The 15,902-nt window shown below is 43.4% G+C and overlaps 1 protein-coding gene across 8 annotated transcripts in view; it reads left to right on the top strand.

The window, feature by feature from the left end:
• Positions 1–15,902, top strand: part of LOC106602449 (protein Jade-1) — a 65,851-nt gene that overhangs the window by 21,519 nt on the left and 28,430 nt on the right. For all 8 annotated transcript variants that reach the window (XM_045705232.1, XM_045705120.1, XM_045705172.1 and 5 more), the window contains one exon: positions 682–893. In XM_045705232.1, coding sequence (XP_045561188.1) covers positions 682–893 — 212 coding nt within the window. The remainder of the gene's footprint in view (positions 1–681; positions 894–15,902) is intronic.

The raw sequence follows: 15,902 nt of genomic DNA on the forward strand, positions 1-15,902 counted from the left end.
ACTGTGTAGTATCGACTGTGTAGTGGTTCAGCACTGTGTAGTGGTTCAGCACTGTGTAGGGGTTCAGCACTGTGTAGTGGTTCAGCACTGTGTAGTATCGACTGTGTAGTGGTTCAGCGCTGTGTAGTGGTTCAGCGCTGTGTAGTGGTTCAGCGCTGTGTAGTGGTTCAGCGCTGTGTAGGGGTTCAGCACTGTGTAGTATCGACTGTGTAGTGGTTCAGCGCTGTGTAGTGGTTCAGCGCTGTGTAGTGGTTCAGCACTGTGTAGTATCGACTGTGTAGTGGTTCAGCACTGTGTAGGGGTTCAGCACTGTGTAGTGGTTCAGCACTGTGTAGTATCGACTGTGTAGTGGTTCAGCGCTGTGTAGTGGTTCAGCGCTGTGTAGTGGTTCAGCACTGTGTAGTATCGACTGTGTAGTGGTTCAGCGCTGTGTAGGGGTTCAGCACTGTGTAGTATCGACTGTGTAGTGGTTCAGCGCTGTGTAGTGGTTCAGCGCTGTGTAGTGGTTCAGCACTGTGTAGTATCGACTGTGTAGTGGTTCAGCACTGTGTAGTGGTTCAGCACTGTGTAGTGGTTCAGCACTGTGTAGTGGTTCAGCACTGTGTAGTGGTTCAGCACTGTGTAGTATCGACTGTGTAGTGGTTCAGCGCTGTGCAGCGGTTAATGTTATCTGTTCTCCAGGTATGGTGCTGCTGGACGAGATGACCATGGAGCGAGCGATGGAGGAGTTTGAGCGGCGTTGCTATGACAGAATGAGCCATGCCATGGCAACGGAGGAAGGGCTTGGCATGGAGTACGACGAGGACGTCGTGTGCGATGTCTGTCGGTCACCTGACAGCGAGGACAACAACGAGATGGTGTTCTGCGACAAGTGCAACATCTGTGTTCACCAGGTACGCTTCTGTGTTCACCAGGTACGCTTCTGTGTTCACCAGGTACGCTTCTGTGTTCACCAGGTACGCTTCTGTGTTCACCAGGTACGCTTCTGTGTTCACCAGGTACGCTCCTGTGTTCACCAGGTACGCTCCTGTGTTCACCAGGTACGCTCCTGTGTTCACCAGGTACGCTCCTGTGTTCACCAGGTACGCTCCTGTGTTCACCAGGTACGCTCCTGTGTTCACCAGGTACGCTCCTGTGTTCACCAGGTACGCTCCTGTGTTCACCAGGTACGCTCCTGTGTTCACCAGGTACGCTCCTGTGTTCACCAGGTACGCTCCTGTGTTCACCAGGTACGCTCCTGTAATCCGGCGGTATTTCCTCTTTCCTTGACCTTGATCGATGAATGAAGGTCACTGATTAGTAAGGACCTCCCTGGTTGTCTAGGTCTGTAAAAGACACCAGGCCCTCCGTGGAGGGGAGCAGATGAGAAGAGTCTCTTCCCTGACGATGGGATTTGTTGTCCACGGAGCAGAACGGCGGGCTGTCAAGCTCCCGCCTATTCCTCTCTTTGGATTGGTGGATACGTCTCGTTATGTTGATGAGAGATGTTGCCATCGGCGTCTATGCTATGCTGACCTCTCACCTCTAGAATATAGTCTTGTATTTCAACAGGGACAAACAACTCTGATGTAAAGGGTTTCTTCTCAGCATGGATGTCATTACCTCCCTCCTCAGCATTACCTCACTCCTCAGCATTATCACAGCATTGCCACACTCCTCACTCCTCAGCATTACCACAGCATTACCTCGCTCCTAACAACCTCGGCATTACCTCGCTCCTAACAACCTCGGCATTACCTCGCTCCTAACAACCTCGGCATTACCTCGCTCCTAACAACCTCGGCATTACCTCGCTCCTAACAACCTCGGCATTACCTCGCTCCTAACAACCTCGGCATTACTCGCCCTAACAACCTCGGCATTACCTCGCTCCTAACAACCTCGGCATTACCTCGCTCCTAACAACCTCGGCATTACCTCGCTCCTAACAACCTCGGCATTACCTCGCTCCTCACAACCTCGGCATTACCTCGCTCCTCACAACCTCGGCATTACCTCGCTCCTAACAACCTCGGCATTACCTCGCTCCTAACAACCTCGGCATTACCTCGCTCCTAACAACCTCGGCATTACCTCGCTCCTAACAACCTCGGCATTACCTCGCTCCTAACAACCTCGGCATTACCTCGCTCCTCACAACCTCGGCATTACCTCGCTCCTCACAACCTCGGCATTACCTCGCTCCTGTTAGATCAGATCTGTTGAGCAATGGGTAAAGTAATATGTAAATGATGTAGATATTCCTCTCAGAAAACCATTGGTCCAACCCTCATGCCTGTCATAATCCGATCAAAAGTTATTGGAGTTTTTTTTACCTATTATAAGATGACCAGAATTAGACTAAATCAATGGAAGCCAGAGGGGAAAAAGAGGTCAAAAATCTGGAAAATTGCATCTCGTCAGCTAGCCTGTTAGGGCTAGGGGGCAGTATTGCCAGCGTCCCACCTTGCCCATAGAGGCTAGGATTCTCTGCAAGAGAACTGGCTACCTGACAGGCTCACTTTCCCATTGAACTCGCCATCTTTCTTCTCGAATCCTCAGGACATGAAACAAAAAGAGATAAGATATACATTTTTCAGACATGACGTAGTATTTTCATATTCATATTTTTTTATTTCTCACAAATAAACAAGCGCAGCTCTGTGAAATGTCAACAGACCACTTAGCGCTGTGGTCACCCACCTTTTCTGATCACTTTCACAGTCAAACAGTAAGATCTCTCACTCAGATGTTTTTTGGTTTTAAACATGACTTTAAAAATGTAACATGAACCTAATAAAAACAGTTGTGTAGGAATGAGGTTTGTGGAGTAGGTCTAATACATTATCACAGCATAGTGGCTATATGCCTGGTCTAATACATTATCACAGCATAGTGGATATATGCCTGGTCTAATACATTATCACAGCATAGTGGCTATATGCCAGGTCTAATACATTATCACAGCATATTGGCTATATGCCAGGTCTAATACATTATCACAGCATAGTGGCTATATGCCTGGTCTAATACATTATCACAGCATAGTGGCTATATGCCTGGTCTAATACATTATCACAGCATAGTGGCTATATGCCTGGTCTAATACATTATCACAGCATAGGGGCTATATGCCTGGTCTAATACATTATCACAGCATAGGGGCTATATGCCTGGTCTAATACATTATCACAGCATAGTGGCTATATGCCTGGTCTAATACATTATCACAGCATAGGGGCTATATGCCTGGTCTAATACATTATCACAGCATAGTGGCTATATGCCTGGTCTAATACATTATCACAGCATAGTGGCTATATGCCTGGTCTAATACATTATCACAGCATAATGGCTATATGCCTGGTCTAATACATTATCACAGCATAGTGGCTATATGCCTGGTCTAATACATTATCACAGCATAGTGGCTATATGCCTGGTCTAATACATTATCACAGCATAGGGGCTATATGCCTGGTCTAATACATTATCACAGCATAGTGGCTATATGCCTGGTCTAATACATTATCACAGCATAGTGGCTATATGCCTGGTCTAATACATTATCACAGCATAGTGGCTATATGCCTGGTCTAATACATTATCACAGCATAGTGGCTATATGCCTGGTCTAATACATTATCACAGCATAGTGGCTATATGCCTGGTCTAATACATTATCACAGCATAGTGGCTATATGCCTGGTCTAATACATTATCACAGCATAGTGGCTATATGCCTGGTCTAATACATTATCACAGCATAGTGGCTATATGCCTGGTCTAATACATTATCACAGCATAGTGGCTATATGCCTGGTCTAATACATTATCACAGCATAGTGGCTATATGCCTGGTCTAATACATTATCACAGCATAGGGGCTATATGCCTGGTCTAATACATTATCATAGTGGCTATATGCCTGGTCTAATACATTATCACAGCATAATGGCTATATGCCTGGTCTAATACATTATCACAGCATAGTGGCTATATGCCTGGTCTAATACATTATCATAGTGGCTATATGCCTGGTCTAATACATTATCACAGCATAGTGGCTATATGCCTGGTCTAATACATTATCACAGCATAGTGGCTATATGCCTGGTCTAATACATTATCACAGCATAATGGCTATATGCCTGGTCTAATACATTATCACAGCATAGTGGCTATATGCCTGGTCTAATACATTATCACAGCATAGGGGCTATATGCCTGGTCTAATACATTATCACAGCATAATGGCTATATGCCTGGTCTAATACATTATCACAGCATAGTGGCTATATGCCTGGTCTAATACATTATCACAGCATAATGGCTATATGCCTGGTCTAATACATTATCACAGCATAGTGGCTATATGCCAGGTCTAATACATTATCACAGCATAGTGGCTATATGCCTGGTCTAATACATTATCACAGCATAGTGGCTATATGCCTGGTCTAATACATTATCACAGCATAGTGGCTATATGCCTGGTCTAATACATTATCACAGCATAGTGGCTATATGCCTGGTCTAATACATTATCACAGCATAGTGGATATATGCCTGGCCTAATGCATTATCACAGCATAGTGGCTATATGCCTGGTCTAATACATTATCACAGCATAGTGGCTATATGCCTGGTCTAATACATTATCACAGCATAGTGGATATATGCCTGGTCTAATACATTATCACAGCATAGTGGATATATGCCTGGTCTAATACATTATCACAGCATAGTGGCTATATGCCTGGTCTAATACATTATCACAGCATAGTGGCTATATGCCTGGTCTAATACATTATCACAGCATAGTGGCTATATGCCTGGTCTAATACATTATCATAGTGGCTATATGCCTGGTCTAATACATTATCATAGTGGCTATATGCCTGGTCTAATACATTATCACAGCATAGTGGCTATATGCCTGGTTTAATACATTATCACAGCATAGTGGATATATGCCTGGTCTAATACATTATCACAGCATAGTGGCTATATGCCTGGTCTAATACATTATCACAGCATAGTGGCTATATGCCTGGTCTAATACATTATCACAGCATAGTGGATATATGCCTGGCCTAATGCATTATCACAGCATAGTGGCTATATGCCAGGCCTAATGCATTATCACAGCATAGTGGCTATATGCCTGGTCTAATGCATTATCACAGCATAGTGGATATATGCCTGGTCTAATGCATTATCACAGCATAGTGGATATATGCCTGGTCTAATACATTATCACAGCATAGTGGCTATATGCCTGGTCTAATACATTATCACAGCATAGTGGCTATATGCCTGGTCTAATACATTATCACAGCATAGTGGCTATATGCCTGGTCTAATACATTATCACAGCATAGTGGCTATATGCCTGGTCTAATACATTATCACAGCATAGTGGCTATATGCCAGGTCTAATACATTATCACAGCATAGTGGCTATATGCCAGGTCTAATACATTATCACAGCATAGTGGCTATATGCCTGGTCTAATACATTATCACAGCATAGTGGCTATATGCCTGGTCTAATACATTATCACAGCATAGTGGCTATATGCCTGGTCTAATACATTATCACAGCATAGTGGCTATATGCCTGGTCTAATACATTATCACAGCATAGTGGCTATATGCCTGGTCTAATACATTATCACAGCATAGTGGCTATATGCCTGGTCTAATACATTATCACAGCATAGTGGCTATATGCCTGGTCTAATACATTATCACAGCATAGGGGCTATATGCCTGGTCTAATACATTATCACAGCATAGGGGCTATATGCCTGGTCTAATACATTATCACAGCATAGGGGCTATATGCCTGGTCTAATACATTATCACAGCATAGGGGCTATATGCCTGGTCTAATACATTATCACAGCATAGGGGCTATATGCCTGGTCTAATACATTATCACAGCATAGTGGCTATATGCCTGGTCTAATACATTATCACAGCATAGGGGCTATATGCCTGGTCTAATACATTATCACAGCATAGGGGCTATATGCCTGGTCTAATACATTATCACAGCATAGGGGCTATATGCCTGGTCTAATACATTATCACAGCATAGTGGCTATATGCCTGGTCTAATACATTATCACAGCATAGTGGCTATATGCCTGGTCTAATACATTATCACAGCATAGTGGCTATATGCCTGGCCTAATACATTATCACAGCATAGGGGCTATATGCCTGGCCTGCCAACATTGTTATTCTCAGACCATATTATATTTCAAAACTAGAGCAAATAGATCAGCATAAATTAAAATATTTTTACTTGACTGATGGTACCTGCATCTGATGGTCATGGTGCTTTCAGGACAACTGGGAACTCTGGGGGGGAAACGAGGTCAAATCATGACATCAGTGATTTTCAGGTTGAAAAGTCGGAGCTCTAGAAAGATCACTCCTCCATTCTCCGACTTGGAATTCTGAGTTTGATGACCGTTCAAAACTATTTCCCAATCGGATTTAGTTTTTTTCCCTCAAGAGTTCCCAGATGTTTTGAATACGGCATTAGACTCAGGAGAGTCTGCCTCTCACCTTCCCTGCTCTCTCCTTCCTTTCCTCCGGTGAGACTGACCAGGATGAGGGGCCTCCGTCTTCCATCTGATGGTGAAACTCGAGTCGCAGAAGCATCTGCCTCATGCACACATTCATGTTACTGTCCATTAACACCGTGCTTCATTTTGTTTATCTGTCTGACCCAGCCTCAAACTCAGGCCCTGTGTGAAGCTAACTGACCCTCTCTGCCCATTCCATCGCCATTTACCTGTTGTTGTCTTAGCCATCCCAATCAACACCTGTGATTGCTTATGCCTCTCTAATGTCAATATGCCTTGTATACTGTTGTTTAAGGCAGCTCTCATTGTTTTATCATACAGCGGAGCCCCTAGTCCCACACAGACCTCACCTGGCTTAACTGGTGCCTCTAGAGACATAACCTCTCTCATTGTCACTCAATGCCTAGGTTTACCCCCACTGTACTCACACCCTACCATACCCTTGTCTGTACATTATGTGTGGTGGCTAATTTCTGCATTACCAAATGAGGAGACTTACAAACTTCACACACCAGTCAGAGTTATACTTAACCTGTTGGGTCTAGGGGGCAGCATTTGCACGTCTGGATAAAAAAAATGTACCCGATTTAATCTGGTTACTAATCCTACCCAGTAACTAGAATATGCATATACTTATTATATATGGATAGAAAACACTCTAAAGTTTCCAAAACTGTTTGAATGGTGTCTGTGAGTATAACAGAACTCATTTGGCAGGCAAAACCCTGAGACATTTTCTGACAGGAAGTGGATACCTGATGTGTTGTATTGACTTTAAACCTATCCCATTGAAAAACACAGGGGTTTAGGAATATTTTGGCACTTCCTATTGCTTCCACTAGATGTCACCAGCCTTTACAAAGTGTTTTGAGTCTTCTGGAGGGAGATCTGACCGAACAAGAGCCATGGAACGGTGATGTCCCATTAGACACCTGGCGCGCTACTTCATGTTGGGTACCCTCGTTCCAATACGTTATAAAAGACTATGCATTCGTCCACCTTGAATATTATTCATGTTCTGGTTAAAAAAGGCCCTAATGATTTATGCTATACAACGTTTGACATGTTTGAACGAACGGAAATATATTTTTTCCCCTCGTTCATGACGAGAAGTCCGGCTGGCTTACATCATGTGCTAACGAGACGGAGATTTTTGGACATAAATGATGAGCTTTTTTGAACAAAACTACATTCGTTATGGACCTGTGATACCTGGAAGTGACATCTGATGAAGAGAATCAAAGGTAATGGATTATTTACATAGTATTTTCGATTTTAGATCTCCCCAACATGACGTCTAGTCTGTATCGCAACGCGTATTTTTCTGGGCACAGTGCTCAGATTATTGCAAAGTGTGATTTCCCAGTAAGGTTATTTTTAAATCTGGCAAGTTGATTGCGTTCAAAAGATGTAAATCTATAATTCTTTAAATGACAATATAATATTTTACCAATGTTTTCTAATTTTAATTATTTAATTTGTGACGCTGACTTGACTGCCGGTTATTGGAGGGAAACGATTTCCTCAACATCAATGCCATAGTAAAACGCTGTTTTTGGATATAAATATCAACTTGATAGAACTAAAAATGCATGCATTGTCTAACATAATGTCCTAGGAGTGTCATCTGATGGAGATTGTAAAAGGTTAGTGTATCATTTTAGCTGGTTTTATGGTTTTGGTGACCCTGTCTTTGACTTGACAAAACATTACACACAACTCTTGTAAATGTACTGTCCTAACATACTCTAAATTTATGCTTTCGCCGTAAAACCTTTTTGAAATCGTAAAACGTGGTTAGATTAAGGAGATGTTTATCTTTCAAATGGTGTAACATAGTTGTATTTTTGAAAAATTTGAATTTTGACATTTATTTGGATTCAAATTTGCCGCTCTTGAAATGCACCTGCTGTTGATGGAGTGCACCACGGGTGGCACGCTAGCGTCCCACCTAGCCCCAAGAGGTTAAACTACATCTTTAATAATTAGAGCTTTGCATTAGCACTAGACTTTCAACGATTCACCATTTCTAATGAACCGTTGAGAGTGACAACACAAAAGTACAAAGATCTTTTATAGCCAAGATACACCCCTCTCAACGTACAAGACGAACCACAGATCTTAGGAAGAGTTCACAAAGGGACTTTATAATTGAGAAAGGAGTATCCCATAGCCAGATAGCATTCGCTATAAATTATCGTTCAGTTTGGTCCCTAAAACGAGGTTCTAATCCCGTTCCTGGTACTTCATAGCACAAAAACACCATCTCATCCAATGGCATATATCAATTGTCAACTCTAGATACTCCCATCTCAAGCAAACCCCCTCTTGACCCCACTCCTGGACAAGCTCACTGAGGGGAGTGAGTCTCTAGGTCATACACTATCCCAGGATAAGTGCAACATCAGAGAGGACATACAATGGTTCCAGACACTGCCATACACCTCCCCCCAATGCCAAAGGAGGGAGTGACTTGCGCCCAGACATTGTGGAGACAAGTAATTGGTTCCCCATTAATCACACCACCCCTTCACATGGTTTAACAGATCCATTCACATATGAAGACAATGTTCCATCCTGTCCTCTTCCCTTTCTGATATTCTGCATAGCACCAGGGATATGTAAAAGACAAGCCTGACCTCTCCCCTCTCTGGGCCCCAAGTGACTGAGCCCCGGGGTGACTGAGCCCCGGGGTGACTGAGGCCCAGCTGAGGGAAGAAGTACAACTGCCAACACCAGAGTCCAAAGGGATACATTCTAATAACAAGTATCTCACATAAGCATATTATGCAGATAAGACATCTTCATTATCTATGTTACCCAACTAATTCTGATTCATCCGCCACATTATGCCCTGGATCTATTCTACCACGCCCAGAAATCTGCTCCTTTTATTCTCTGTTCCCAACGCACTAGACGACCAGTTCTTATAGCCTTTAGCCGCACCCTCATCCTACTCCTCCTCTGTTCCTCTGGTGATGTAGAGGTTAACCCAGGCCCTGTTGACCCCAGCACCACACCTATTCCCCAGGTTCTTATAGCCTTTAGCCGTACCCTCATCCTACTCCTCCTCTGTTCCTCTGGTGATGTAGAGGTTAACCCAGGCCCTGTGTGTCCCCATGCCCTCTCATTTGTTGACTTCTGTTACCGTAAAAGCCTTGATTTCATGCATGTTAACCTCTCTGGGCCAGTGGGACGTTTGCGTCCCACCCTATTCAACAGCCAGTGGAATCCTGTGGCGCGTTATTCAAATACCTTAGAAATGCTATAACTTCAATTTCTCAAACATATGACTATTTTACACCATTTTAAAGACAAGACTCTCGTTAATCCAACCACGTTGTCCGATTTCAAAAAGGCTTTACAGCGAAAGCAAAACATTAGATTATGTCAGGAGAGTACATAGACACAAATAATCACACAGCCATTTTCAAAGCAAGCATATGTCACAAAAACCAAAACCACAGCTAAATGCAGCACTAACCTTTGATGATCTTCATCAGATGACACTCCTAGGACATTATGTTATACAATACATGCATGTTTTGTTCAATCAAGTTCATATTTATATCAAAAACCAGCTTTTTACATTAGCATGTGATGTTCAGAACGAGCATATCCACCGAAAACTTCCAGTGAATTTACTAAGTTACTCACGATAAACGTTGACAAAATACATAACAATTATTTTAAGAATTATAGATACAGAACTCCTTTATGCAAATGCTATGTCAGATTTTAAAATAGCTTTTCGGCGAAAGCACATTTTGCAATATTCTGAGGACATAGCTCAGCCATCATGGCTAGTTAATTTGACATCCACCAAGTTTGGGACAACCTAAACTCAGAATTCCTATTAGAAAAATTGGAATACCTTTGCTGTTCTTCGTCAGAATGCACTCCCAGGACTTCTACTTCAACAACAAATGTTTTGGTTCCAAATAATCCATAGTTATGTCCAAATACCTCCGTTTTGTTCGTGCGTTCAGGTCACTATCCGAAGGGTAACGCGCGAGCGCATTTCGTGACAAAAAATTTTCAAAATATTCCATTACCGTACTTAAAAGCATGTCAAAAGCTGTTTAAAATCAATTTTTATGCTATTTTTCTCGTAAAATAGAGATAATATTCCAACCGGACAACGTTGTATTCAATCAAAGAGAGAAAGAAAAAAAATGGCGAAGTCTCGTGTGTCACTGTCCCCAGGCAGGCCACTTACAAACTCTGCTGCTGTACTTTGCCCAGAGACCGGAGACGCGTCATTCCGCTTTCTAGAGGCTTTAGAGAGCCAATGGAAGCCTTAGAAAGTGTCACGTAACAGCACAGATGCTGTAATTTTGAGAGAGATGCAACAGAAAGACAACAAATTGTCAGACAGGGCACTTCCTGTATGGAATCTTCTCAGGTTTTGGCCTGCCATATGAGTTCTGTTATACTCACAGACACCATTCAAACAGTTTTAGAAACTTCAGAGTGTTTTCTATCCAAACCTACTAATTATATGCATATTCTCGTTTCTGGGCAAGAGTAGTAACCAGTTTAAATCGGGTACGTTTTTTTATCCAGCTGTGAAAATACTGCCCCCTAGCCCCAACAGGTTAACATTAAAAGCCTCCTCCCTAAGTTTGTTTTCTTCACTGCTTTAGGACACTCTGCCAACCCAGATGTCCTAGCCGGGTCTGAATCCTGGCTTAGGAAGACCACCAAAAATTTCCGTCCCCAATTACAACATTTTCCGTCAAGACAGAATTGCTAAAGGGGGGGAATTGCGATCTACTGTAGAGATAGACAGAACTCGATCCATCTCTCCAGAAATGAGTCTCTCACCGTTTTCGCTTGTTATAGACCCCCCTCAGCCCCCAGCTGTGCCCTGGACACCATATGTGAATTGATTGCCCCCATCTATCTTCAGAGCTCGTGCTGTTAGGTGACCTAAACTGGGATATGCTTAACACCCCGGCCGTCCTACAATCTAAGATGGATGCCCTCACTCACTTAAGAAACCTACCAGGTACAACCCTAAATCCGTAACCATGGGCACCCTCAAGATATTATCCTGACCAACTTGCCCTCTAAATACACCTCTGCTGTTTTCAACCAAGATCTCAGTGATCACTGCCTCATTGCCTGCATCCGTAATGGGTCTGCGGCCAAACGACCACCACTCATCACTGTCAAACGCTCCCTAAAACACTTCAGTGAGCAGGCCTTTCTAATCGACCTGGCCGGGTATCCTGGAAGGATATTGACCTCATGCCGTCAGTAGAGGATGCCTGATTGTTCTTTAAAAGTGCTTTCCTCACCATCTTAAATAAGCATGCCCCATTCAAAAAATATAGAACTAAGAACAGATGTAGCCCTTGGTGCACTCCAGACTTGACTGCCCTTGACCAGCACAAAAACACCCTGTGGCGTACTGCAGTAGCTTCGAATAGTCCCCGCGATATTCAACTTTTCAGGGAAGTCAGGAACCAATACAGTTAGGAAAGCAAAGGCTAGCTTTTTCAAACATAAATTTGCATCCTGCAGCACTAATTCCAAAAAGTTTTTGGACACAGTAAAGTCCATGGAGAATAAGAGCACCTCCTCCCAGCTGCCCATTGCTCTGAGGCTAGGAAACTGTCACCACCGATAAATCCACAATATTCGCTAATTTCAATAAGCATTTTTTTTCTACAGCTGGCCATGTTCTCCACCTGGCTACCCCTACTCCGGTCAACAGCCCTGCACCCCCCACAGCAACTTGCCCAAGCCTCCCCCATTTCTCCTTCACCCAAATCCAGATAGCTGATGTTCTGAAAGAGCTGCAAAATCTGGATCCCTACAAATCAGCCGGGCTAGACAATCTGGACCCTCTCTTCCTAAAATGATCTGCCGCAATTGTTGCAACCCCTATTACTAGTCTGTTAAACCTCTCTTTCGTATCGTCTGAGATTCCTAAAGATTGGAAAGCTGCTGCGGTCATCCCCCTCTTCAAAGGGGGAGACACACTAGACCCAAACTGTTACAGACCTATATCCATCCTGCCCTGCCTTTATAAAGTCTTCGAAAGCCAAGTGAACAAACAGATCACCGACCATTTCGAATCCCACCGTACCTTCTCCGCTATGCAATCTGGTTTCAGAGCTGGTCATGGGTGCACCTCAGCCACGCTCAAGGTTCTAAACGAGATCATAACCGCCATCGATAAAAGACAGTACTGTGCAGCCGTCTTCATCCACCTGGCCAAGGCTTTCAACTCTTGTCAATCACCATATTCTTATCCGCAGACTCAACAGCCTTGGTTTCTATAATGACTCCCTCGCCTGGTTCACCAGCTATTCCTCAGATAGAGTTCAGTGTGTCAAATCGGAGGGCCTGTTGTCAGGACCTCTGGCATGTTGTCAGGACCTCTGGCAGTCTCTATGGGGGTGCCACAGGGTTCAACTCTCGGGTGAGTCTTTTGTCTGTAAATATCAATGATTCTTTGATCCACCTCTACGCAGACGACACCATTGTGTATACATCTGGCCCTTCTTTGGACACTGTGTGAACTAACCTCCAAATGAGCTTCAATGCCATACAACTCTCCTTCCGTGGCCTCCAACTGCTCTTAAATGCTAGTAAAACGAAATGCATGCTCTTCAACCGATCGCTGCCCTCCCATCTAGCATCACTACTCTGGACGGTTCTGACTTTGAATATGTGGACAACTATAAATACCTAGGTGTCTGGTTAGACTGTAAACTCTCCTTCCAGACTCAAATTAAGCATCTCCAATCCAAAGTTAAATCTAGAATCGGCTTCCTATTTCGCAACAAAGCATCCTTCACTCATGCTGCCAAACATACCCGCGTAAAACTGACCATCCTACCGATCCTTGACTTCGGCGATGTCATTTACAAAATAGCCTCCAACACTCTACTCAGACTACATCCAATTTGCTATCACAGTACCATCCGTTTTGTCACCAAAGTCCCATATACTACCCACCACTGCGACCTGTATGCTCTCGTTGGCTGGCCCTCGCTTCATACTCGTTGTCAAACCTACTGGCTCCAGGTCATCTATAAGTCTATGCTAGGTAAAACCCCGCCTTATCTCAGCTCACTGGTCACCATAGCAACACCCACCAGCAGGTACAGTTGAAGTCGGAAGTTTACATACACTTATGTTGGAGTCAATAAAACCCGTTTTTCAACCACTCCACAAATATCTTGTTGGCAAACTATAGTTTTGGCAAGTTGGTTAGGACATCTACTTTGCATGACAAGTAATTTTTCCAACAATTGTTTACAGACAGATTTTTTCACATAATTCACTGTATCACAATTCCAGTGGGTCAAAGTTTACATACACTAAGTTGACTGTGCCTTTAAATAGCTTGGAAAACTCCAGAAAATGTCACGGCTTTAGAAGCTTCTGATAGGCTAATTGACATAATTTGAGTCAATTGGAGGTGTACCTGTGGATGTATTTCAAGGCCTACCTTCAAACTCAGTGCCTCCTTGCTTGACACCATGGGGGAATCAAAAGAGATCAGCCAAGACTTCAAAAAAAATGTGTGGACCTCAACACGTCTGGTTCATCCTTGGGAGCAATTTCCAAACGCCTGAAAGTTCCACCGTCATCTGTACAAACAATAGTACGCAAGTATAAACACCATGGGACCAGGCAGCCGTCATACCGCTCAGGAAGGAGATGCGTTCTGTCTCCTAGAGATGAACGTACTTTGGTGCGAAAAGTGAAAATCAATCCCAGAACAACAGCAAAGGACCTTGTGGAGATGCTGCAGGAAAAAGGTACAAAAGTATCTGTAAAAAGATCGTACTTTTTGGAGAAAGGTCCTCTGGTCTGATGAAACAAAAATATAACTATTTGGCCATAATGACCATCGTTATGTTTGGAGGAAAAAGGGGGAAGCTTGCAAGCCCAAGAACACCATCCCAACTGTGAAGCACGGGGTGGCAGCATCATGTTGTAGGGGTGCTTTTCTGCCGGAGGGACTGGTGCACTTCACACAATAGATGGTATCATGAGGGAGGAAAATGAAGTGGATATATTGAAGCAACATCTCAAGACATCAGTCAGGAAGTTAAAGCTTGGTCGCAAATGGGTCTTCCAAATGGACAATGACCCCAAGCATACTTCCAAAGTTGTGGCAAAATGGCTTAAGGACAACAAAGTTAAGGTATTGGAGTGGCCATCACAAAGCCCTCAATCTTATAGAAAATTTGTGGGCAGAACTGAAAAGCGTGTGCGAGCAAGGAGGCCTACAAACCTGACTCAGTTACACCAGCTCTGTCAGGAGGAATGGGCCAAAATTCACCCAACTTATTGTGGGAAGCTTGTGGAAGGTGACCTGACACATTTGACCCAAGTTAAACAATTTAAAGGCAATGCTACCAAATACTAATTGAGTGTATGTGAACTTCTGACCCACTGGGAATGTGATGAAAGCTGAAATAAATCGTTCTCTCTACTATTGTTCTGACATTTCACATTCTTAAAATAAAGTGGTGATCCTAACCGACCTAAGACAGGGAATTTTTACTAGGATTAAATGTCAGGAATTGTGAAAAACTGAGTTTAAATGTATTTGACTACGGTGTATGTAAACTTCCGACTTCAACTGTATATTTCACTGGTCATCCCCAAAGCCAACACCTCCATTCGCCTCCTTTCCTTCCAGTTCTCCGCCGTCAATGACTGGAACGAATTGCAAAAATCACTGAAGCTGTAGACTTATATCTCCCTCACTAACTTCAAGCATCAGCTGTCAGAGCAGCTTACCGATCGCTGCAGCTGAACACAGCCCATCTGTAAATAGCCCATCCAACCAACTACCTCATCCCCATATTGTATTTGTTTTTCTGCCCTTTGTACACCAGTATTTCTACTTGCACATCCTCATCTGCACAAATATCACTGCAGTGTAAATTGCTAAATTGTAATTACATCGCCACTATTGGCCTATTTATTGCCTTACCTCCTTACTTCATTTTCACACACTGTATACAGATTTTGCTATTGTGTTATTGACTGTACGATTGTTTATCCCATGTGTAGCTGTTGTTTTTGTCGCACTGGCCTACCTGGTTAAAAAAAATATGACCATCTGCCTCGTAGACATATTCATGTTTGTGCTTAGTATTGTTTTCTATGGCAACTGTGGTATAAACTGGATGAACAGCTTAAACGCAACGGAATAAACATTTCTGTTATTCTGGCAGAAGAGGTAGTGACTGTGTTCCAGTGGGTCTGTGTGTTCCAGTGGGTCTGTGTGTTCCAGTATATCAGTGTGTTCCAGTGGGTCTGTGTGTTCCAGTCGTGTTATCAGTA

The sequence above is a fragment of the Salmo salar genome, chromosome ssa01 (assembly GCF_905237065.1).
Source record: "Salmo salar chromosome ssa01, Ssal_v3.1, whole genome shotgun sequence".
Classification (NCBI taxonomy): Eukaryota; Metazoa; Chordata; class Actinopteri; order Salmoniformes; family Salmonidae; genus Salmo; species Salmo salar.